At 51.7% G+C, this 25,007-nt stretch overlaps 1 protein-coding gene across 1 annotated transcript in view; it reads left to right on the top strand.

The window, feature by feature from the left end:
• The window catches only part of Myom3 (myomesin 3), a 46,838-nt gene extending 21,851 nt beyond the window's left edge, over positions 1-24,987 (top strand). The window contains exons 15-37 of the mRNA XM_050153530.1: positions 1,920-2,103; positions 2,417-2,591; positions 4,216-4,337; positions 4,712-4,899; positions 5,224-5,350; positions 6,725-6,903; positions 9,579-9,693; positions 11,186-11,342; positions 11,768-11,877; positions 12,272-12,316; positions 13,095-13,231; positions 13,581-13,725; positions 13,925-13,984; positions 14,294-14,361; positions 15,548-15,658; positions 18,030-18,117; positions 18,583-18,621; positions 18,881-18,989; positions 20,156-20,319; positions 20,943-20,979; positions 21,141-21,163; positions 22,720-22,775; positions 24,344-24,987. Coding sequence (XP_050009487.1) covers positions 1,920-2,103; positions 2,417-2,591; positions 4,216-4,337; positions 4,712-4,899; positions 5,224-5,350; positions 6,725-6,903; positions 9,579-9,693; positions 11,186-11,342; positions 11,768-11,877; positions 12,272-12,316; positions 13,095-13,231; positions 13,581-13,725; positions 13,925-13,984; positions 14,294-14,361; positions 15,548-15,658; positions 18,030-18,117; positions 18,583-18,621; positions 18,881-18,989; positions 20,156-20,319; positions 20,943-20,979; positions 21,141-21,163; positions 22,720-22,775; positions 24,344-24,607 — 2,703 coding nt within the window. The 3' untranslated portion in view covers positions 24,608-24,987. The remainder of the gene's footprint in view (positions 1-1,919; positions 2,104-2,416; positions 2,592-4,215; positions 4,338-4,711; positions 4,900-5,223; positions 5,351-6,724; positions 6,904-9,578; positions 9,694-11,185; positions 11,343-11,767; positions 11,878-12,271; positions 12,317-13,094; positions 13,232-13,580; positions 13,726-13,924; positions 13,985-14,293; positions 14,362-15,547; positions 15,659-18,029; positions 18,118-18,582; positions 18,622-18,880; positions 18,990-20,155; positions 20,320-20,942; positions 20,980-21,140; positions 21,164-22,719; positions 22,776-24,343) is intronic.
• Positions 24,988-25,007: the final 20 nt, after the last annotated feature.

Here is a 25,007-nt window from a genome sequence, read left to right as displayed (position 1 = left end):
TCAGTGCCTCAGTTTCTTATCTGGAACAATGTTCATAATAATGATACATTATAACATAATAAGTCCCACACACCTTGTAGGTCTGAGGTGTATGTCACCCGAATGTGCAGAGAGCAGAGCCCGGCACACATGACGTGCATGGTGGGTCCATTGATGCCTATGAGGATTCTTTGGTGGGCTCGAGGCCCTGACAGTCATGTGGGCCTTGGAGAAGAAGAGCCAGGGAGGCAGGGTCAGCAGGTCCTCACTGTGACTCTCTACCCACCATCTTCCCAGAAGCTCAGGAGCAGTAGTTGCCTCCTGAGTCCCTGGCGCAGCAGAGTGAGCCGCACGGGTTAACCCACCCCTGAATTTACATGTCCTGTCGGTATCTCGCTTGATGGATGACTTCAGACACAGTATCAAAAGGCCTCAACACCTACGCTCCCTCCCTGGTGTGGAAATTAAAGTCCACCTTGCAGGAACTTCCTGGGAATTCACTGGCTTAGTCATCCATTCTCCCATGAGCTGGGACTGATCCTGGTTCCAGGGATACGCTGAGGTGGGGAGGTCTGAGAGACAAGACAAGGCTGTAACATTGAGGACAAGGGTCCATTGTCTAGTGGGAGTTGCTAAAGCATGAAACAGGAAGCAGGAGAGACTTCTGAAGTCCTAGGCATGACTGGAGGCCTCCCCAGAAGGTGAGTTCTTCGTAAGAGTCTATAGGAAGTAAGAAGCCAAAAACATTCCAGAACGTTCCTGGTACAGGCTCCAGCAAGTACAAAGGCCCAGAGACAGGACCTGGAGAGCAACAGGATGTCTTAGCAGAGAAAAGCAAGTGAGTGGTAGCCAGATAGGTAGCAAGTCACAGGAAAGTGTAACAAGTCAGAAGGACACAGGAGCTTGAAAGGATTCTGTGCAGAAAGGGACCTGTTGCTATAAAGGATCCCATTGACAGGCACTGAAGAAAAGACCAGAATGAGGCATGGTGGTACATGCCTGTAATCTCAGCACTTAGAAGCTAGCAGCAGGAGGGTTCAAGAGCTCAAGGCTACCCCTGAATGAGCCAGCCTGGACTACATGAGACCCTGTCTCAAAAACCAAAGGGCAGGGGCGGGCTTTGGTGGCACACACCTTTAATCCCAACATTTGGGAGGCAGAAGCACACAGATCTCTTTGAGTTCAAGGCCAGCCTGATCTACAATGTGAGTTCCAGGACAGCCAGGACTGTTACACAGAGAAACTCTGTCTTGAAAACATACAAACAAATCAAAAAGGGGCTGGAAAGATGGCTCAACAGTTAAGAGTCCAGACGGCGCCATCAGAAAACCAGAGCTCTTCAAACACCTGAAACTCCAGCTCCAAGGGATTGGATGCCCCCTGCTGGCCGTTGGGTACTCTCACACACAAAATAATAAAATAATTTTTTTTAATGGAGGGAAAAAAGATAGCAATAAGGAGAGAGGAAAAGAGAGAGGGAGAAGGAAGGGAAGAAAAGAAAAAAGCTTAAGTTTGAATGAAAGGGCTCAGTGAGACTAGTTAAGCAATTCAAGCAGCAGGTGATGTTGGCCTGGATCAAGGGAGCGGTGGGGAGTTAGAACTGGACTCTGGATGTGTTTTGAAGGTGGAGTCAACTGGCTTTGTGGCTAAAGCACGTGTCTGGGCCTATTGTGCCAACGGTTTGGACCCAAGTGACTGCAGGTATTAATGCCATTAGTGCCGTGTGAACCACACGGGAACCCAGTGCTGGCCACGCCTCCCATGAGAGGCTCAGCAGACATCAGAGTGAGGAGGTTGAGGAAGCAGATGGCGGAGAGATCAGGTGCTCTGGAGTCATCCAAGCTGCACACAAGCTGCTCACGGAGCCTTCAGGGTAGCGCCCAGTCTGTAGTCAGGCTCTGGCAGCCACTGAACCACCCCCAATCCCTCTTGCTCTCCAGTCCATCATAGGCAGTGGAACCTGGGAGGCCATCAGCTCAGAGACGCCCATCAAGTCCCCGAGATTCGCCCTCCTGGACTTGGAGAAGGGGAAATCGTATGTCTTCAGAGTTCGAGCCTTGAACCAGTATGGCATGAGTGATCCCTCAGAACCCAGCGAGCCCATTGCCCTGAAGGGCAAGCCAGGTACCAAGTGATGCTGCTCCATGGAGGGAAAAGGCAGGCTTCTCAGACTGGGGTTGCAGGGAGGGAGGGACTGATTGAGATTGATGTAGAAGGCCCTTGCTTGAGTGAGGAGCAAGCTGGCCTGTAGGACAGGAGAATGAGGGTCAGACAGACTCATCTTAGGCTGCCCCGAAGCCCTGTAGCAGGTCTGGAGTCTACCCTCAGTCTTGACTGCTGTGGAAGTCTTCCCAAATCTCCCATGCTCCTCGCTTTGCCCCTCCTCACCTATCAGAACCATCACTCAGTGTCCTCTCTCCATCTCTCTGGTTTTTAGCGACCCTCCCTCCTCCAGCTCAAGTCCAAACTTTCAGAGACACGCAGACCTCTGTCTCCCTTACCTGGGAGCCTGTGGAGGGCGGCACGGAACTCCTGGGTTATTACATCTACTCCCGGGAAGCAGGGGCATCAGAGTGGCAAACAGTGAACAACAAGCCCATCCTGGACACCAAGTAAGTCTGTCTCACTGGCTCCTGGCCGAGACATCCCAGGCTGGGCACCGCCCTAAGCTCTTCCATGTGCTGGGTTCTCCTAGCTCGCTGCAATCCTGCTTTTAACATGGTAGTTTGTACTGTTGTTTAAAGAAGGAGAAACTGAGGCATGGAGAGTTAAGGACCTAGCCAATGCTCCTATAAAAGTGAAGGTGGGGAGGGGGGGACCTGGCCCCAGAGGGTCTGTTTTAACACATTCATTATTGAGCGTGCTGTCGGCCAGAGTCTGAGGGTGGAGGTAACCTCTGTCGGACAGGCATCCCATAGAGCACAGGAAATGTGGCTCAGGGAAAGGGAGGCCCATGGTTCCAGTTTCATCCAGAGGAAACAGGATAAGGAAGGCAGTTTCCTGCAAGCCAGGTTTTCTTCCAAGTGCCTGCAATGATAGAGAGTCTGTAACAGGGTTCTCAGGGGCTGAATCACAGACAGCCTCAGTGTAAATCAGATCCTCCAAAGCTGAGGCCAGCATCCTGAGCAGGTGTCCAGCAGCCCTGGGCCACAGGTAGGCCTCCTTGGCCTTGACCCAGCCCTTTTCAGGCATCTTTGCATCCTTTGTATGTTTGATGTGGTGAATGTGTACATATATATGTTTGTGTGCATATATGCACATACTTGCAAGTGAGTGTGGAGACCAGAGGCTGACATTAGATGTCTTCCTCAGTTCCCCCTTCTCTTTATAAAATGTGAATGTTTGCGTGTGTGTGTGAATGTGGGTGTGCACATGACAGTGCACATTTGAAGGCCAGAGAACAACCATTAATGTCAGCCCTCCTCTTCCAACCCGACTGAGTCAGGGTCTCTCGTTCACCACCTTGTATGCTAGGCTAGCTGGCCTGAGAGTCACAGTCATCCTCCTATCTGCCTCCCATCCTGTTTAGAAGAGTTGGGATTACAGACTACCATGTCTGGTTTTTTGTGGTTGCTGAGGCACCAAACTCTGGTTCTCAGGCTTGCTCTGCAAGGACTCCCTTTACCCACTGAACCAACTCCCCAGCCCCACCTTTTAAAAAAAGTTTAATCTTGTTTGTTCATTAATCTGGGGTGCACGTGGAGGTCAGAGGACAGCCTGAGGGAATTACTTCTCTCTTTCCATTATATGGATCCCGGAAATCACACTCAGGGTGTCCAGTCGAGTCACCTGTCCAACACCTCATCTTATTTTTTGAGACAGGGTCTCTCAGTGAGCCTGGAGTTCACTAATAGACTAGGCTGGTCTGTGAGTGATCTATAGTGATCCTGTCTCTACCCAGTACATACACCCTAAGCAGAAGTCAAACACACACACACCCCACCACACACCAATTTTGCGGTGGTGCTAGACCCCAAACTCATTTCTTCAGTCACGTGTGGTACACACTTTCCCCAGCCCCTCGTCTTCGCATGTGGATGATGGAGTCTAGAAAAACCGATATTCTTTACAACCAACATCCTCCATGTGCCATTTCATTTATCATTGTGAGACTGTGGCGATATTTTAGACTAGAACCTTCTACTCGTCTCTTGCTGGTGACCGTTTATCCCCTAAGGTGGTTCGGATAGGGTCAGCGGTGTGGACACCCCTGAGAGCCAAACTTCTCTCTCCCAGGTTCTCGGTTCCAGGGCTGAGGACCGGAAAGGAGTATGAATTTTGCATTAGGTCGGTCAGTGAGGCTGGGGTTGGTGAGAGTTCGGCTGTGACACAACCCATCAGGGTCAAGCAGGCTCTGGGTGAGTACTGGGCAGGCCCAGCCTGCAATCCTCAGGGAAGCCTGACCTGGGCAGGAGCCAAGGCCATGTCTCGGAAGGTCTGATCCTTGACCCCAGAACTCTCTCAAGGGATCTGGAGCTTTTCGCTCACTCTTTCCTTCCGGGAGGAAGTGGCAGTGGCCTGGGACCACGGTGAGTACTGATCCCAGGAAGTGGGAAAGTCTGGTTCAGAGATCAGACTCCAAGACACCCTTAAAGGGAGCAGACACTCCTGGCTCAAAGAGGACTCCCAGATCACGGTGGGAAGCCACCAGGGAAGCTGACCAGCTCCCTGGAGCCTCACTACCCAGTGAGTCATCCCAAGGAGCCCTCTGCTGAGTCCTTGCCTCCTACAGCTACCCCATCGGCCCCATATGACTTTGCACTCCTCTTCTGCGGAAAGAATGAAATGGTCATTGGCTGGAAACCCCCCAAGCGGCGAGGAGGTGGCAAGATCCTGGGCTACTTCGTGGACCAGCATGATTCGGGGGAGTCAGACTGGCACCCAGTCAACCATCAGCCCATCCCAAGCCGGGTGTGCAAGGTGAGGCTTCCACCCTCAGCCCATCCCAACCCGAGTGTGCAAAGTGAGGCTTCCACCCTCAGCCCATCCCAAGTTGGGTGTGCAAGGTGAGGCTAGAAGGTGACTGCAACCTCCATCACTACTGCTGTGTGAGATGCAGGAAGCATGGTGGAACGCCTCGGACTTCCCCAGGCTCTGTCACCCAGTAGCCCCTAAAATAGCCGTATTGGAAGTTCCCATAGATCTCCTGCTCTAGCTGTCCCTCCCTCTGATCCCACTGCCCTGGCGCCTTCCACTTCTCTGCCCCAGCCTCGGCTTCCACAGTCTGACTTTTCACCCCTGCAGGTCACCAACCTTCACGAAGGCCATTTCTATGAGTTCCGAGCCCGGGCAGTGAACTGGGCAGGTATTGGTGAGCTGTCGGCCCCCAGCAGCCTGTTTGAGTGCAAAGAGTGGACGATGCCCGAGCCAGGTGAGAGCCTGAGAGCCAATACCCAGACTTGTTCACACTCCTCCTGATCACACCAACCCACAACCCACCCTGGGCATCCTGCCTTGCTCTGTTGTTCCAGACCCCATATTCTGCACAGGCTGATCCTGTAAGCCAGAGCTTCTCAACCTTCCTAATGCTGTGCCCCTTTAATACAGTTCCTCAAGACGTGGTGACCCCCAACCATAAAATTATTTTCATTGCTTTTTCTTAACTGTAATTTTGCTACTGTTATGAATCATAATGTAAGTAGCTAATCTGCAGGATATCTGATATGTGACCCCGTGAAAGGGTTGTACAATAGCCCATCCAAAGGGGTCATGACCCACAAGTTGAGAACCGCTGATATAAACCCTGACACAGACTATCTTAAGTCCGCCTGGGGGTATCCCTAACCAGACCACCACCCAGTCCCAGCCAAACCGTCACCCACCTCAACACCATCCGACTGCTTTCTGGCCACAGACCTTCCATTAGCCCCAAGGCCACACTCTTAGGACAGCCAGGCTCACCCAGAACTTCCAACCCAGCACCCCCAAACCCAATCCTAGACAGACACAGTCAGCCGCCCTTAAGATCTCTCCTGTAACCTTCATGGCTGTATCACCAAGGAGACTCTTAGCTCTCCTAGGAAGAAACAGTCCCGGCCAAATCACCCTGTGTGTCTCAGTTCTGTGTTCCACATAAACCCTTCCCTGGAGGCTGGGAATAGCTCAATAGCGGAGCACTTGCTAGCATGTGGGATGCCCTGGGTATTACAAGCTGGGATGCAATTACAAGCAGCTAATGTCACCTGGATGCTTGTTGGGTGTGGGGGTGGGGATTTCTATGAATGGCCTCCTTCTACTCTCTATGGCTCCATCTAATAAGAAGCATTGTTGCCTCCCTCCCTTTAGAGGTGAGGAGACGGGACCGTCAAGGCTAAATAACTCCAAGTCCCCATCACTGGAAAGGGCAGAGCTGGGAAAGGTGGACCCTGGCAGGCTGGCTCTGAAGGTCATCACCAGTCTACCATGCATCCTTGCCATCAAAGTGGCAAACGTCCGGAAGGGGTCCTGCTGTTTCAGAAGGGGGTGGGGAAGGTCAGGGAGGCTCTGGAAGGAGGCAACGCTGAGCACAGTTTAAACAGTTAGCCAAGCTTCAGGTCTAAGGTCAAGTGTTGTGTAACCAAGGCTGGCCCAAAGGAGGCACTTCCAGACTCAGTAATGACTGACGAGCCACCCAGCTTGCACACTGCCCACAGCTTACACCCTGACTTGCACAACTCGCTGTCCACCTGTCTGGCTTGAAGGCTGTGGGGTAGCTGCCACCTGGCTGAACAACCCCACATCTCGGGCCACATTTCCTTCCCCGCAGGCCCGCCATATGATGTGAGGGTGTCTGAGGTGAAGGTCACCTCCGTGATGCTGCAGTGGGAACCCCCACTGTATATAGGAGCCGGGCCTGTCACAGGCTACCGAGTCAGCTTCCAGGAGAAAGGCTCTGAGGAGTGGAAGCCTGTCACCCCAGACGTCACCTCCAGTACCCATCTCAGGGTGAGTTTCCACCTCTCTCTTCTCCCAGCCACTGCATTTGCCGGAAGTCGGTTATAATAACAAATACCTAGATAACAAGATCCTCATGAACAAAAGAAGACAGACAGGGAAAGTCTTTGTAGCGACAAATGTCACTATCAAACCGTGGCTGGGATGTTTAGATGATACTAGGTTTTCTAGACACAGGAGCATTGATATTAGGTGAAACCAATGAAGAGGTAGAAGTCTGACAGATTCTTGGTCAGCCCCCCACGGTAGAGTCAGCCGATGCATGGTGGACGGTCTCCTTGCCCTTTCCCGTGTGTTGGCCCAGGCCAGGGCAGATGGCCTCCGTGACTTGGGATAGTTTCCGCCTTGGATAGTTGGCTGCTACTCAGTAACTCTCTAACCACTTCTTGACACCTACTTACTGCCAGATCTGGACCAGGTCCCAGACATTTTAAGCTAAACATGCCATGGGCATTGGTGACAGGAGGTTTCTGGGAGCTCCAGGGAGGGAAGTCAGAGACACTCCCTGGCATCCTTGCATAGGTCACAGCCGAACAAGGAAGCGTGGGTTGGAATCAGTTAGACCAAGAAGGATGTGGGGCTAGGTGTTCAGGCCGAGACCTCAGCAAGGGCCAAGGCCAGGGACCCTGGGAGAGCACCAGAGTGAAGGTCACTTACATAGGAGTAAGAGGGCAGAGGCTTAGGCACTTTGGGAAATGTTAGGTCATAAACATCAGAATTGGAAACTGGCCTGAAGACCACTAGAAGAGTTAAGCATAGTCAGATAGGCAGAAGTAAAGGCAGACTAGAGAGAGGTCCAGGGGGCAGAGATACCTCTGAGGGAACTCTGGGGCTAATCCAAAGAAGCAGAAACAGAGTTTCCATCCGGGCACAGCTGGGACATGCACAGGAGAGCCTCCTTCTAGATGTGTTAAGGAGCCACACTTGGTGGTACTGTCTGTAATCCCAGCTACTCTGAAGGCAAAGGCAGGAGGGTAAGAAGTTCAAGACCTGCCTGGGCTCCAAAGTTCAAGGCCAACCTGGGCAACTTAATTGAGGCCGTTTCAAAATAAAATAGTAGAGCTGAGGATGTGGCTCAGGTAGCAGACTGCCTGCCTAGGATGCACAAGACCCTGCATTTGGTCCCCAGCATCATGTAAGCCAGGCAGGGTGGCTTGAAATCTCGCCCAGGAGGAAGAGGCAGAAGGATCAGAAGTTCAAGGTCATCCTTGACTATAGGTCTGACCTACATAAGACTGTTTCCATAAATTAATTAACTTATTGATTTTGAGACAGGGTCTCTCTGTGCACCCTAGCTGGCCTGGATCTTATATATAGACCAAGACAGCCTCAAACTCCTAGAGATCTATGCATCTTTACTGGGATACACCATCACACCTAGCTAATTTTTTTTAATGTAAGGAATGTAACTCAATGGTAGAGTATTTGTTTAGCATGCATGAGGGTTTTGGTGCAATCCCCAGCGCCTTTAAGGAGAAGAAAGAAAAATAACTTGTTTAGGGCTAAGAAAAGAGCATGCAAGGTGACCCCAGGTCTGTCTCAGAGACTCTGAGAAGGCCATATCCGTGAGAGATGAGAAACACAGGAAGGAAGAGGGCTTTCTAGATGGGAGGACAGTGAGTTATGTCCAGTCAGGTTCCAGGCATCAGTGCCCAGAGGATAAGGTCAGACAGAGAGGCCAATAAAAAATGGAACTTACAGACAGGCATGGTGGGACGTGCCTATAATCCCAGTACTTGGGAAATACAGACAAGAGGCTCGGAGTTCCAGACCAGCCACAGATACATAAGCAAGTTAAAGATCGGCCTGATCTGCAAGAAACCCTGTCTTAAAACAAAACAAAAATTAGAACTTGGAGGCCAAGAATGAGGATTGGTGGTGGGTTTTCTTTAACTCTAGCCCTATCTTGGACCGCTGAAATGTTGCTTTTTACTCTTTTGGCTTTTTTCTCTTTGGATCTTTTGGGGGCCCGCCACCCAGTTCCCAAATAATCACACACAGACTTATTCTTTCTCATAAATGTCCAGCCTTAGCTTGGCTTATTTTTTTTTCTTGCCAGCTTTTCTTCAATTATTCCATCTATCTTTTGCCTCTGGACTTTGTCCTTTTCTTACTTCTGTATGTCTTACTCCATAACCAGCTGGGTGACCGGGTGGCTAGGTGGGTAGCTGTCCTCTAGTGTCCTCTCCTCTTGTTCTCTCTTGCTCTTTTCTCTCTTCCAGATTTCTCCTTCTCTTTATCCTGTCTGCCTGCCAGCCCCACCCATCCCTGCTCCTGCCTATCCATTGCCTGTTCAGCTCTTTATTAGACCAGTCAGGTGGTTTAGATAGGCAAAGAATCACAGCTTCACAGAGCTAAACAATGCAATATAGAAGAAGGCAACACATCTTTGCATCGCCAAGCAAGTGTTCTAGAGCATAAACAAATGTAACATACCTTAAGATAATATTCTGCAACAGAGGACAGAGGCCTTTAACCTCAGTAGACAGGAAAATGAGAATCCCAGGCCAGCCTGGGCAGTAAAGACAAAACAAAAGCAAAACCCACCCTGGATCCCAGGAGAAGGGCATACTCTTGACATGCCCCAGCCCAGGAGGGGTCCCAGCAGCTCTGGACAGAATCTGGGCAGGGCCATTCTTCCTCAGGTTTTGCTCTCCCACCCCCAGGTGTCTGACTTGCAGCCAGGAAAGCAATACATGTTCCGGATCCAAGCCATGAACTCAGCTGGTCTAGGACAACCATCGGTCCCCACTGACCCTGTGCTCCTGGAAGACAAGCCAGGTAGGATGACCAGGGAGTGCCAGACTGCTCTGAGGGACTGGAGTCTGGGTGCAGGAGACGCTCAGAGGGAAGATGGGATGCGGCTGGAGACCTGGACCCATTGGGTTCTGCCCACCCACCACTCTACCCACTGGCAGCTCAATTTTCCCTTCTGATTTGCCCTTCTCACCACCCTTTTCCACTGGCCGTGAAGGTGTCTTCCATGCATTCGATGCCATAAACATGAAGTTGTGCAAAAACTTGAACTGATTCCAAGCTCCATCTCAGTCACTCCATGTAGCTTTGTCTCTCTCAAGCTCACAGGGCCTGTTATGCATGTCAAGAGTTGCTCCTAGGTTCTCATGCAGAGGAACTCACTTGTTCCAGTGCAAAATAATTAAACCACCAAGGCCCACAGCTAGCAGATGACAAACTCACCCATATGGCTAACTATAAAGCATTTTGTTAAGTATTCAACTCACAAGTACTTGGTGAGGTCCACATGCAGCAGGCACAGCTGTGGATGAAAAAGCAGATCTTGGTCTGCATGCACCGGGGGACACAGATGTGGGTGAGAAAGTAGATCTAGGTATGCATGCATGGGGGCACAGATGTGGGTGAGGAAGTAGATCTAGGTGTGCATGCATGGGGGCACAGATGTGGGTGAGGAAGTAGATCTAGGTGTGCATGCATGGGGGCACAGATGTGGGTGAGGAAGTAGATCTAGGTTTGCATGCACAGGGGTACAGATGTGAAGAAAGCAGATCTAGGTTTGCATGCACTGGGGACACAGATGTGAAGGAAGCAGATCTAGGTCTGCAGTCCTGCAGTCCTGCAGTCGTTCAGTCGTTCAGTCTACATCAATCATAAACTGGTTTGCCTAGTAGCTCAGGCTTCTTACTAATTCTTTCTTACATCTTACATTAACCCATTATTCATGTCTGTGTTAGCCACATGATTTGGTACCTTTTTCAGCGAGACAGTCACATCTTGCTTGCTCTGTGTCTGGCTTCCTCTGCGGCTGGGTGACGACTGCAGACTGAAATTTCCCTCTTCCCAGAATTCTCATTGCCCCGCCTTTACTTCCTGCCTGGTCGCCATGGCCCAGCCTATACTTCTTGCCTGGCTACTGGCCAATCAGCATTTTATTAAAAATAATACAGGTGACAGGATAAAAGACTATTGTCCCACAGAGCCTAAGGTTGTAGAATCATGGATAGCCTGGATTCCATAGTGAATTCAAAACCAATCTGGGCTAATGTGCCAAAATTTTATGTTAAAGAGAAGAATTAAGAGGTGTGGGGGAGAAGAGAAGGAAAAGAAGGAGGAAGAGGAAGGGGAGGAGGAAGAGGAAAAGTCAGCCAGAAGGACTTTTTGAGGAGGTGACATTTGAGGGTCACTAAAGACCTTGGAGATCACAAGAGGTCTGAGGCTCTAATCAGGGAAGCCACACAACCCCAGTTACAATGTTGAAACTGCCCCCTTGCTGTCTCTTCCTGGATCTTGCCCTCAGATGCACGGGAGATCGAAGTCGGTGTGGACGAAGAGGGCCGTATCTACTTGGCTTTCGAAGCCCCCGAAGCCCCTGACTTCTCTGAGTTTCAGTGGTCAAAGGATTACAAGGGTCCACCTGACCCACAGAGGGTGGAGGTGGAGGACGAAATTAACAAGTGAGTGGGGAGGGGTGGAGAGGGCAGCATCCAAGGTGGCAGACCTGGAAGGCAGACACACAGGTTGGCCAGGGCTGCCCCGCCTACCATGGCGGTGCCAGCTGCAGTGAAAAGGAGACCTTCTTTGGGGATTCTCTTTTGGTGGGGAGCCTTGAGTGCCACCACCTAAAATCCTCACGCCTTCATGGAGTCCCTGGTTGCTTGACTGTAGACCATGTACCACACTGCCCACCCAGCTCTAGAGCTTTTTCTGGTCCTCAGGAGATATCAAGGGGGCACAAGAGGGCAGCTGTCCCTGCTGTCAAGCTTGGCCAGGGCCTGGGCAGGGTATAGGCCATGAGAGCCAAGATTCTCTAGCTCCTGCCACTCAGTGCATGAGCCTCAAACCCCATCTCGGGGCATCAGCTTGCCTCTCTCTCTGCCAGGTCCAAGGTCATCTTGAAAGAACCTGACCTTCAAGACTTAGGTGTCTACTCAGTGGTGGTCCCCGATGCAGATGAAGACACCTCTGCAAGCCACACACTGACAGAGGAAGGTAATGGCCTCACTACCTCCTCAGGGGAACAAATCCTGATCCAGAACCCAAGCACTGGTGCCCATAGAAGCCAGGTGGACATTGAGGCTCAGCCTCACCAGCGCTGGGTACTAATATGGTCGCTCCTATAGAGCCTGGCATCTAAGAGGTGCTTTTCTGAGGAGGTGGGGAGCATATGCAGCCTTGGGGTTGCCAAGAGTAGCTACAGTATCTCCCATGGTGCCCCAGGACCGAAGCCCACAGTTCTCATCACCAGTCTTGGTGGAGCATGTAACCCTAAGTTGATGGCGATGTGGAACCAGCTCTCTTGGAACAACTCAGCACGGGATGGCTCTAATGGAACCCTGTGTCCTAATGTTGTATCTGTTTTCTTCCTTGTCCCTCACTGTCCCAGAGTTGAACAAGCTGAAGAAGTTGAGTCATGAGATCAGAAACCCAGGTAAACACTGAGGTGCCGCTTCCTGTGGTTCCTAAAGGTCTGTGAACATGTGCTGATCAGAACTGAGTCGGGCAGAGCACCGGGGATAACCTGGGAGCAAGAGGTAGGGGAACCATAGACTGGAAGACCAGAGACCAGAGGCATATTGATGGGACAAGGATAGCCAGCAGGGAGCCAGAGATTTGCAAAGGAGGAAAACAAGGTAGTCTCTTATCAGCATAAGCATCACCATCATCATTATCACCATTACCACCACCACCATCACTAACACTACCATCATCACCACCACCACCACCATCACCATCATCACCATCACTATTATCATCACAACCATCATCATCACCACCATCTCCACCCTTCATCATCAGCATCGCCTCGACCTCAACATCCTTATGAGCCCTTGAGATATCTGGACATTAGATCATCTAAACCTCCACTTCCTTCCACTGTCTCTGGATGGTGGAATTGTTAAACCCAGGCAAACACTTGATCACATGCTGGAACCAGCTTGGGAACTTTTCCAAATCTCGCTCCCAGGCCATGTTCCATCCAAGTCAGAACGCCAGGGTTGAGGCCCAGACTCCAGTGTTTAAGGTGCCTTGAAGATGCTTCCCTAATATCGCGTTAGTCTACAGAGAGCCTCCAGGCCTCCAGCCAGGTCTGGTTCCTTCAGGCTCTGCAAGTGTTTCCCATATTCCCTGCCAAGGGTGGGACTGGGTGGGGCTGGGGAGTGCGAAAAGGAGAAGGCTCCCACCCACACCCTTCCTGTGTCTCCCAGTTGTCAAGCTGATCTCCGGCTGGAACGTAGACATCCTCGAGCAAGGCGAGGTGCGGCTCTGGCTGGAGGTGGAGAAGCTGTCACCCGCCGCAGAGTTGCATCTCATCTTCAATGAGAAAGAGATCTTCAGCTCACCGGTAAATGGTGCCCCCAGTCCCTGGGGAGGCTCCCTTGCCCCAAGGCCTCACCTGTGAGCTGGTGCCTGGGGCTAGCTGTCATTTCAGAAATAGCTGCCACTTTGGCGGCCCTAGCCAGGGGAGTCCTGGCTTTCAGCATATGTGGGCGGGGACAGGGAGAGAGCACAGTGGTACTGGTTACTCACCAGTTCCGGGGACATTTCCACAAAGCACTTTCCACACACACACACACACACACACACACACACACCACCTCTTTCAAACTCCTCCCCAGCACCCCTAAGATGGAAAGCCCAGACGGTTTCCCAAGCCTAAACCTCTGCGTTAGATAGAAATCTAACTCCCTCAGAACCGCAAGATCAATTTTGTCCGAGAGAAGGGCCTAGTGGAGGTGATCATCCAGCAACTGTCCGAGGATGACAAGGGGTCATACACCGCCCAGCTTCAAGATGGAAAAGCCAAGAACCAGATCACGCTCGCCCTGGTGGATGACGGTCAGCTGGCCCCGCCCCTCCCTGAAGCACCGGCCCCACTGGCTTGACCCCATCCTTCCCTGTTCACCCTCCCGAGGATCTAGGCTCCCAGCTCTGGGATCTGCTGAGCGCATCCCTGCTCTCCCGTCCGCCCCAGTGCCCACTCCCGGGACCTTTGCTCTCTCTCCGCTCATGCCGCTTCCTCCCCATGTATTCACAGAGTTTGACAAGCTGCTAAGGAAGGCAGATGCAACGAGAAGAGACTGGAAGCGAAAGCAGGGTAAGAGCGTTTGATCCGCTCTGGAAAATACCAGCCAGGGAAGTTTACCATGATCTTGATCTGGTCAAGCCCTGTCCTAGTGACAGAAAAAAAACTTCATTTTCCCAGCCCAAGAGCCAGTGCCTCCTCAAAGTTGTTTTCATCTAAAGAGACCCCAGATCCCTTGCTTCACCCCGTCCTTGTCCTGTCTTGGAGACAAGGGTCTTTAGCAGTCTCCTGCCCGGCTGGTTTCCCCGATCTGACCACCAGGTGGCGTCCGGCTCAGCCTAAAGCTCGTGACTCCTGAGCATGCTCTCTCTTCCCCTGCAGGTCCCTATTTCCAGGAGCCTTTGAAGTGGAAAGTCACCGAGGACTGCCAAGTGCTTCTGACCTGCAAGGCAAGTCTCCACCCCACCTCCAGCTCTGCCATCAGCCCCGTGAGGCACGACCTGTGACTCATCCCCAAGCCCAGTGGCTCTCCCTGCTTCCTCCATCCTGGAATTTATCTCCTGTGCCTGGCTGATCCCACAACTAGGAAGTGGCGCACACACACATACACGTACATGGACACATGCACACGCACATAAATATATACACACACATACATACACACTTGCACACACACACATACACCCATACACATAAATATGCATGTACATACTTACGCACGTACACACACACGCACACATACATAGACATGTTCATACACACACATATATACACATTCACAGATGCATATACACACAAACATACACACACAAACATACACACACATACAGACACACACATACAGATACACACACACCCAGTGGGGGGCAGCAGGATTAGTCAGCCTTAAGTGAGATCTCCCAGCAGCTCCTGGGCCCAAGGGGTTGACGGGGCTTCCTGCTCATTATAACCTTCTCCAGACACTGCTCAGTGCACTCAGGGATGATTTAATCTCTCCTGCCTCGCGGTCATCTGTACTTTACTACCCCACTTCAGAGAGGAGAAAACAAGCAGGAAATAGCTGGACACACATAGGTTCCAGAGGCTGGGTCCCAACAAGTCACCCTGACCCCAAAGCCCAGGTCCTTTCAGCATCTCGCAGCTCCTTTGATAACATGCAGGGGGGCCCCACACCAGCACACACTTCCTGAGGAAAAACCACCAGTGCTCAGCAAGGTCCTGGGCATACGTCGTTCCCTTGGGCCTCGGGGAGCCCTCAACACAAGGCAGAATTACCGAAATTAGCATGCCTATGAATGACCAGGCACATTCAGGACAGTATTAGTTCTAGGGCAGGAGAGGCACCCTCTGGGGTCCTTCCAGGAGGACTGCCTGGAGGAGGTGACATCTGACTCATTAAGAAGCCTAGCTACTTACTGGGAAAACAGAGCAGAAGGGACCAAGAGGCAGGAAGTAACTTTAGCAAAAGTCAGGATCCAGAGGCCAGCGGATGAGACATGAGGCAAGAGGAAGGGACCAGAGGACTAGTGTGTGGGTCTCGGTGGGAGGAGTTGTGTTTGTAAAAAAGTTATCTGAGTTGGGTTTTTATTTTTGAACTGGAAAGTCTGATGGAGATCCTTCATGCCCTGTCCTCAGGTGACCAACACCAAGAAGGAGACTCGTTTTCAGTGGTTCTTCCAGAAAAAAGAGGCCCCCAGTGGACAGTACGACCCGCAGACAGGAGCTGGACTTCTCTGCATTGAAGCGGTAAGAGCAGCGGGAGCTCCGGGTTCACCCTCATCAGCTGCACTGAGTGGAACCTGAGCAGAGCTGGTCACACAGGGACCCAGAACCCAGTCAAGATATATGCGAGGGGCTGGAGAGCTGGCTCAGGGCTGGAGAGAGAGCTGGCTCAGGGCTCTGAGCTCTCATTGCCCTTACAGCAGACTCAGATTCCAGTTCTTAGCACCCACAGCTGTATGTGACTCCAGTCCCTGGGAATCTGACGCCCTCTTCTGGCCTCCATGGCACCCTCTTTACACTAACATGGTGCACAGGGGTACAAGCAAACACGATACACATACAATTTTTTAAAGAGAATGTTTTTTAGAAGATATATCCCAGAACCTGGGAATGTAGCCCAGCTGGTAAAGAGAGTGCTTGGTATGCACAAAACCTTGTTTCTGATCCCCAGCACCACCTAAACCTCGTGCAAAAGTGCCTGCCTACCATCCCAAAACTGGGGAGGTGGAGACAGGAGGATCAGAAGTTCAAGGTCATTGTGAGCTAAATAAGGTGTTTGAGGCCAGCCTTGGTTACACGAGTCTAAAAAACAAAAACTTATTTATAAAATTTTTAAACTCAAAATTAACATTAAAAACCGGGACATAAGTGTTTCAAATGACAGGCCCAGTATTACTTGTTACTGATTTTTTTTTTTTCTGTCTTGGGAACTAGGCCTGGTTCTGGTCTAGCATTTGCAGCCTTGGCCTTGGGCTCGCCACTGGCCTTCTCAGTTATCTGTTCTCTGTGAGCTCCCTGCCCCAGTCTAGGGTTGAGGAAGGGAATGATGTCCCCCAGGGTGGCAGGTCCAGGGAAAAGCAAGCTTGGAGCTAGATTCTTCCCTAGGTCCCTCCACATAGCCCCCAGACAACTAAGGCTGGTTGGGAGAGACATGCAATGCTGATTCCCCACCCAGCAGGTTTCTCTGTCTGCTGCTGACTTCCAGAACCTTCTGATTGGGTGCTGGGGGCATTGGACAATTGATCACAGGTCTGAACCGGGATGAAAATGGTAAAATCCAGGGTCTTCTCCCTTGACCAGGACAGCACCATGTCAGCCTTTGTCGGCTTGCGCCTCGAAAGGGGTGTGTCACTCAGTGGGTACCTAATACTCAGGGATTCTTGATATAATCACCTGCCCTGCAGGGCTTTCTGGCTTTCACCCAGTGTCAATCTCTGGGTCCCTTGTGGAACCTGGGGCACATAGCAAGGACACCCCAGCACAGTAAACTGAGGCTCTGACTGGTGAAGTGGAAGGACAGGAGGCTCCCCAATAGGTGCAGCCATGTCTGCTCCACAAAACCGAGGCATCCCTGGTTTTCTGTCCACCCCGGTGCCCACTCTAGGAACCTTTGCTCTTTCCAGCGCCACCCCATTAGGACTGGGTAAAGAAGAAACAGTGTGGGAGAATTGTGTTTTAGGGACAGACCTACCTCTGCCTTGAATCCTGCCCCAAAGTCTTTATGTGGAGGTGGCCTGGGTGGAAAGAACCTTTGAGGAGCCCAGAAGAAATTGTCTTCTGATAACATGTCACTTCTGACCTCTGCTTCTTGCTCCAAAACATGCCCCTGGGCCCAGACTGCCTTAGATGCCTTGCCCAGCGTGTGATATGGCCAAGGTTCCATCCTCAGCAAACGTTCTCAAAAGTGCAACCAGGAGCCGGGCGGTGGTGGCGCACGCCTTTAATCTCAGCACTCGGGAGGCAGAGGCAGGTGGATCTCTGTGAGTTCGAGACCAGCCTGGTCTACAAGAGCTAGTTCCAGGACAGGCTCCAAAACCATAGAGAAACCCTGTCTCGAAAAACCAAAAAAAAAAAAAAGTGCAACCAGGTTCTCGCTTCGGTGGTCATTGCTTCAGATTTGAGACTGCCAATACATGCCAGAAGGACCCCATGTTCTGATCCAAAGAAAACATGCTTCCTTCTGGGGAACTTGCAGGGGACCCTTGCATCAGGGCCTCAGGGAGATCGCAAAGCATGGTGGAGAGTTTGTGTCTTCTGCAGACAAACTCTGCCTAGGCTGGACATGACGAGCTGGGCTGAGCTCCAAGGAATCACTGGGAATCCAGATAGGGTGTCCATTTCTACCTTTGGTACGCATACACACTCGTGCGCATGCATACACACACAGACACACACACGTTCTCCCATACAAGCTCTCTCTCACACACACACCCTCACAGATTTACATATACTCACACACATAAACACATTTCCACACACAGACACACATGCGCATGCTCCCTACACCCACCAGTGCCAGAACAGAAGCCACACAGGGTTAGGACCGGGGACCTCCTGACTTGCTGTCACCTCTCCTTCTGGAACCCCCTGCACACCCTGTCATCCTCTCCTGTAGTTTTCCAAAGAAGACCAGGGACTCTACAGAGCAGTGGTGTCTGACGACAGAGGGGAAGATGACACCATCCTGGACCTCACAGGTGAAGGTAGGAGCCAGTGATGTCGGAGATGGGACGCGAGGGCTGTGGAGAGTCACCCTGGAGCCAGCGACTAAGATTTATGGGGTCTCCATGTCACTTGGGGAAACTGTAGCATGGAGAAGCTAAGTGAGTTAGTTGCTCAAGGTTACATAGTAGCCATTGGCAGGGACCCGGTATGGGTGCTGCTGTGTTATGCCACAGTTAACTTGGGCTTGAAGACCCTGCACCCACAGAGGGTCCTTGCTGTCCTTGAGGCCGGCTGACGCATAGGACGAGAAAATTATCAGACAGCAGGATTATGCCTGATCTGTCACTCACCTCCCAAGAACCCCTCCCTTCCCCAAGTCGTTCTCCAGAGCCCCCACCCTCAGGGAGGCTCTGAATTCCCTCGTCCTTCTCCAAAGCCCCTATCACCACCCTTGGACATCCCCAAAGGAATCCACCCAGCTAAACAATCTCTGTCTTCCCCAGGCCTGGACGCTGTCCTCACTGAGCTGGGCAGGATTGGTGGTAAGTGGGCATGCCTCTCCTCTTTGCCTTGTCCTGATGCTAAAGAGCCTCCAAGGATGCCTCCCAACAGCCTCAGCTGCGGGCATGGGTCTGGTGTCTGCCCTCGGTGAAGGGGACGAAAGCCCCTGCCCCCGCACAATCCTGTGTTCCTACCTTACTGTCCAGAGCTGCAGCAAGCAGGCTGGTCCCAAAACATACCACTCACAGGTTTGGGGGCGGGGGTAGGGGGGAGACTGACCTTTGGCCTCTGTATCCTCAGCTCTCTCGGCAACCCCACTGAAAATCCAGGGGACTGAAGAGGGGATCCGGCTCTTCAGCAAGGTCAAATTCTACCATATGGAGTACATGAAGACCTCTTGGTTCCACAAGTAGGTTGGCCTTGTCCCAGAGCCTGTACAAGCTGAAAGGTCCCAGCGCCTGCCCCATTAGTAGTCTCCTGCTCCCCCTTCCTAGTCCTCCCACAGGTCCCAGACCCAAGGGATCAGCAGAGGGGATGCTCTCACACAGAGATGAGAGGAATAGAAGAGTTTCCCCCAGGGAAGATGGGAATGCTGGTGACAGGATCTGGATCTGAGGTCTCCATGACAACAGAAGGATTATGGTCCCAGAGCAGTATCTGGAAACCATGGGAGGAGAGGATGCGGGAATCAGGACAAGCCAGTCACAGGAGTGATGGTGCCTCTGTGAACCCAGGTAGCCAGTCTCAGGGGACAGGTACAGGCAGAGAGAGCTGTGGAAGGGTCAGGACAGGAACTTGGGAAGGTTTCCATCAGATAATTTGAGAATAGGATCTCCTGAGAGCATCTTGTCATGCGTATGCCTCAGCCTCGTGGAGCAGACGTGACTGCACCCATTCTTTATTGACACCTGGACTGACTTGGGCAAATCTGCAACGAGAGAGGGTGAGGGCCACAGGAAGCTTCAAGGTGATAGGAGCCCCTTTTCAGCCAGAGTTTCTGAGCCCTGTGACAATAGGCTTGGGCAACAGAACATTGGGAACATGGACTAGGTCTTCAGGGAGGAAATTTAAATAGAAATGGGAAAGAGTTGAAACTTTGATGGTTTCTAAGTTCAAAGCAACTGGGCAGAGATGCTAGGAGGGTTAAGATGGGAATGAAGAGGTGGGGGAGTGGCTCCCAAGGGCAGGGAAGTCACTGCCCCAAGAAAGCGGTTTGCTCATTGTCCCAGCCTACATATGACACATAGAGATCCAGCCTGGGTATGCAATTGATCTATCGTGATGAAGGAAGGAAGGAAGGAAGGAAGGAAGGAAGGAAGGAAGGAAGGAAGGAAGGAAGGAAAGAAGGAAGGAAGGAAAGAGAGAGAGAGAGAGAGAGAAGGGGTGGTTGGATGCTGAATGAATACATGGTCGTCTGATGAATGAAACACTGAACAATGGATGGGTGGATCTATAACAACCGTCTGGTGGGTGGTCACACTTCTCATCCCCTCCATCTGAAAACAACAGTCCAAAGAGGGGCTGTGGACAGTCAGCCCACAGTCAGCCTTAGCCATCCTCTGCCTTCGAACTCAGAGACAAGCGTCTGGAGAGTGGTGACCGGTTGCGGGCAGGCACCACCCTGGATGAGATCTGGCTCCACATCCTGGACCCCAAGGACTCAGACAAGGGCAAATACACCCTGGAGATAACTGCCGGGAAGGAAGCCTGGCAGCTCTCAGCAGATCTGTCTGGGCAAGGTAAGCCATCCTCCTGTCTGTCTGCTGAGAGACCTTTCTAGAAAATCACATGGGATCAGGCACCGTGGCACACATCCAAAGCTGCCACACTAAGGCAGAAGGATCCAGAGTTCAAGGCCATCCTCAGCTACATAGTGAGTTTGAGACCAGCCCAGTCTACCTACAACCTTGTCTCACAGCAGAGGAGGGAGTGGGGACAAGATGGCTCAGGAGTTAAAAACACTTTGTTACCTGAACCGGCAGTCCTGATTTCACATTCCAGAACCCAGGTAGGAATGGAAGACGAGGACCAACTGCATGAAGTTTTCCTCTGCCTTCACATCCATGTACAATAATAACAATTTTTAAATTTTTAACGAAAATTCCATGATGAGGTCAGGCAGGGAGACACATCCCTGCAGTCTTGACCCTGAGGAGGTGGAGGCAGGAGGATAGCCAAGTTCAGAGTCAGGTCCTTGGCTCCGCAATGGGAACTTGTCTCAAAAAGAGAAAGAGAAGAGAGGGTCCCAGGTGTTTGGGGAAGATCTCTCCTCCAAACTTGGCACTGCCCTGGGAGAATCCTGGAAGGGGAGGGACGTTGAAGACAGTCCTCTCAGCCCTGTCCTACCTTCTTTGTCCCACAGCTTTTGATGACGCCCTGGCAGAGCACCAGAGACTGAAGTGAGTGTCCCCCACACTCTCCTTGTGAATCAGGGGTCCCGTCAGTGTTGGAGGGACTGCTTGCATGCCCCCACTGAGAGCCCTATCTAGTTCCACCCTCCTGTCTCACCCGGTGAGAGTAGACAGCTGAGACACACCTTTTTCCCATTTCTGTCTTTCAGGGCCTTGGCTGTCATTGAGAAGAGTGAGTCCCCAGTGGTCTCCTTCTTTTGTGTTCCTGGATGACTGCAGAAGTCCCAGCTCCCAGCAGGCTCTGTGGAGTTCTGGGCCCTCACTCTGCTCCTGGGGACCCCTGGGAGCTAGCTGTCAAAAGACAGATAAGGACGTCACGGGTTGGATAAGCCTGGTGTGGGTCTGGGGCTGACCACCAGGTGCACACAAACCTTGATGGGAGCCCAAAGGCAGGGAACTGAGAGGAATGAGCCTGGGCCTTCCAAGTCAGCCATGGAAGGGGGTGGCCTGGAGCCTGAATATGAGGCTTGGGGCAGGGGTGAGGCGATGGCGAGTCTAACCCAGAAGCAGCCCCAGGTCCAGGGGTGTGACACAGCTTCTGAGCAATCCCCCCCAAAAAACCACTAATCCATGTTCAAATCTGCCCCACTTATGAGGTGCCCCCCACAGCCAGCTTTGAACAGTCCAGGGTTAGGAGTATAGCTGGTACGTGTCCCTGGCACAGTGGCGGGAAATAGGGATTTCAGTGACAGACAGTGGCGAAAGCAGAATCCCACAGCCTTGCCAGCCTGCCGAGGAAGGGACCTAGAGGGCTATGAGCATCAAGGACACTGCAGGACCATCAACACAGAGATGTTGGTGCCCCTCCCTGCATGATGCCATTGTTCCCCCACTGTCTCCAAGTGACAAGTAGGACAGGCATTGGATGTATAATGGCAGCCCTGACAATCCAAGGTTCCAAGGTACCTCACAGTGTCAGCCAACCTTGTGGGAGACGGCACATCCAAAAGCCAGCCTCCCATGTACCCAGGAGAGTGGGGATCCTCACCACACCACCTTGTTATACGCTCGGCACAAATGTCCCCTCCCATCCAGGACTCCCATAGAAGGAATCTGAACTTGACCACATGTGGTTGCTGGGTCCGCACCCTCAGCTGTGGGAAGCCAGTGCAAATTCCTGCCCATGGCACTGTCCATCCCTGGGGCCTTCTCTGTCTGATTCCTGATCCTTCTCCCTTAGGCCCAGTAGACAGCAGTCATACGTGGCAAACATTTTGCACCTCCAGGACACAGGGTCTAGGTCTCCCCATGGCCTCTGGCACAGTCTAAGGGATACATTTGACTCTCTACTTAGCAATTTATTTCTACACTGTCTTCCTGTGGCTGCTAGACCCCTCCTTGGACCAGAATCAGGGCACCCAAAAAGCTGCTGCTTTCCCTGGCCCCCTTTTGGTCCCCCCCACACACACACACCCTTCCCTGTGGGTCAGAGACAAAGTTTGTTGGGTAGATTCTGTTAGTTTCTGTCCAGAGAAATCTCATTCACCCTCTTTCTCTTGAGGACAGAGGCAAGTCACTGTCATGCCTGGGTACCACTAATCATAGTGACCTTGACTCCATGGCAGAAGCTGCTCATATAGCGTATCTCCTACCTGTGAGGACGCGGAACACGGGACGGGGTATTGAGGAAGGAACTCTCCCTGATACTAGCCCTCCACTCTGATGGGAGCTGCTGGGCACGAGAGAAGCTTCCAGATTCACCACTAAGCTCTTTTCTTTCCATTCCAGATCGGGCCAAGGTGGTGAGGGGCCTGCCAGATGTGGCCACTATCATGGAAGATAAGGTATCGTTCCTCCCGACCCACAGCCAGCCAGCCCCATGCCTATATTCCCTTGAGCATCCCTCCTGGGTCACAATAGAGTGGAGTGCTGTGGATTCGAGAGCCAAAGGTGACAGGCTGACCGGAAAGGTTGGACCTACCACAGCTGGTCAAGAGGCTCGGTGATCTTATGTGTATTGGAGCCTAATGTCAGCTCCCTGTGCTCCACCTGCCTCTGCCCCATCTTTACATAGTCTTGACGGGAGCCTGTGACTCTGGCTTCCACAAGAGTTCAACTAGGTAACCCCCGAAAGCCATAGTGTGTTTTAAGTCTCGTGTTTGCTTTCTGCTGGCTACTAGTATATGTTAGTACATATCTCTGCTGAGTTTGCCTCCGAAGCAACCACTGAAAAAGGAGTATTGATTCTGGTTGCTCTTGACAGCCAGGGAAACTGAGACCTAGCGTGGATGAGGGACTGGTGAAGGTCACACAGCCTGAGGGATAGAGATGAGGTTCATACCCCAGCAGCCCGACTTCAGAGCCTGCGAGTTTCATTATTATGTTGTAGTATTCTGCCTTAGACCTCACTCAAGAACTTCCAAACTCAATTCACAAAGCTTTGTGTTAAAGCAATACAGTCTTCAGGGATGAGAGATGGCTCAGCAGCTAAGAGCACTGGCTGCCCTTCCAGAGGAACTAAATTCAATCCCCAGCACCCAGATGGTGGCTCACAAGTATCTATAATTCCAGTTTGAGGGGATCCAGTGCCCTCTTCTGACTCCTGAGGGCACTGCACATATGTGCTGTACATACATACATACATGCACACAAACATTCATACACAAATTTTAAAGGCACTATTATCTGTCAGGTAGTGGCGCGCATCTTTAATCCCAGCACTTGGGAGGCAGAGGCAGGTGGATCTTTGTGAGTTTGAGGCCAGTCTGGTCTATAAGAGCTAGTTTCAGAAAAGGCTCCAAAGCTACAGAGAAAGCCTGTCTCAAAAAACAACAAACAAAACAAAACAAACAAACAAACAAACAAAAACCAATATACTCTTACTTGCGAGGTAATGTCACAATGACATGTTTCTTACCAAAAGCAAAACTGCAGGGTGCAGGCCATTCTGGGTTGGTCACTGCTAGAGAATTGTCTAAGAGTCTTCCTAGGAATTTTCCCTATAGAAGATTGAGGCTTGGAGAAAGTGGGGTTGGAATAGAACATGTCTCCCTTTATGGGTTACAACAGAACACACGGAAGAGCTGAGGGTGTAGCTCATGGTAGTGTTTGCCTACCATGCACAAAGCCCTGGCTCCCACCCCCAGCACTACATAAACATGCATGCCTGTATCCCAGCACTTAGGATGTAGAGCCAGGAAGAGAGAAGTTCGAGGTCAAACTCAGCTCCCTAGCAAGTTCGGGGCCTGTCTAGGATACTGAGACCTTGTTTTTAGAACACGCAGGCATGCACGCATAACCTTTGCTCATCACAGCTGCCTGTCCCAGCAGCCCTCTGTGTGCTGCATAAAGGTGAATGCTGAGTTCAAGTTATAGGGAAGTAAAATCGCTCTCTTCCTGCCAATCAAAACAGACCCTGTGCCTGACCTGCGTCATCTCAGGAGACCCTTCCCCTGAAATCTCTTGGCTAAAGAATGACCAGCCTGTCTCCTTCCTTGACCGGTACCACATGGAGGTGAAGGGTACTGAGGTCACCATCACCATTGAAAAGGTCACCAGTGAAGACAGTGGGCGCTATGGAATCTTTGTCAAGAACAAGTATGGCTCAGAAACAGGCCAGGTCACCATCAGCGTGTTCAAACACGGGGAAGAGCCCAAGGAGCTGAAGAAGATGTAAGGGGAATGACCAGGGGCCAGTCTGAGATCCACCTGCCATGGACCAGCAAGCCAACCAGTGGGTTATAACTTAGCACAGGCTGTGGGATGGGACAGGGGAAGGGACAAGGACATAACAGAGCTGGATCCAAAAGAAGAGGAGCAAAGATTTTGTTGGGGTCCTCAGAGGACTCCAGGATGCGGGGTAGGCACTGACCTTAGAAATCAGAAGCTGAGTCAGGCAGTGATGGCGCACGCCTTTAATCCCAGCACTTGGGAGGCAGAGGCAGGCGGATCTCTGTGAGTTTGAGGCCAGCCTGGTCTACAAAGCAAGTTCCAGGACAGTCAGAGCTACACAGAGGAACACTGTCAGAGAGAAGAGAGAGAGAGAGAGAGAGAGAGAGAGAGAGAGAGAGAGAGAG

This window comes from Alexandromys fortis, unplaced genomic scaffold (assembly GCF_014885135.2).
Source record: "Alexandromys fortis isolate MF-2015 unplaced genomic scaffold, M_Fortis_MF-2015_v1.1 scaffold_26, whole genome shotgun sequence".
In the NCBI taxonomy this organism is placed as follows: Eukaryota; Metazoa; Chordata; class Mammalia; order Rodentia; family Cricetidae; genus Alexandromys; species Alexandromys fortis.
This window is presented reverse-complemented; position numbering and strand designations above follow the sequence as displayed.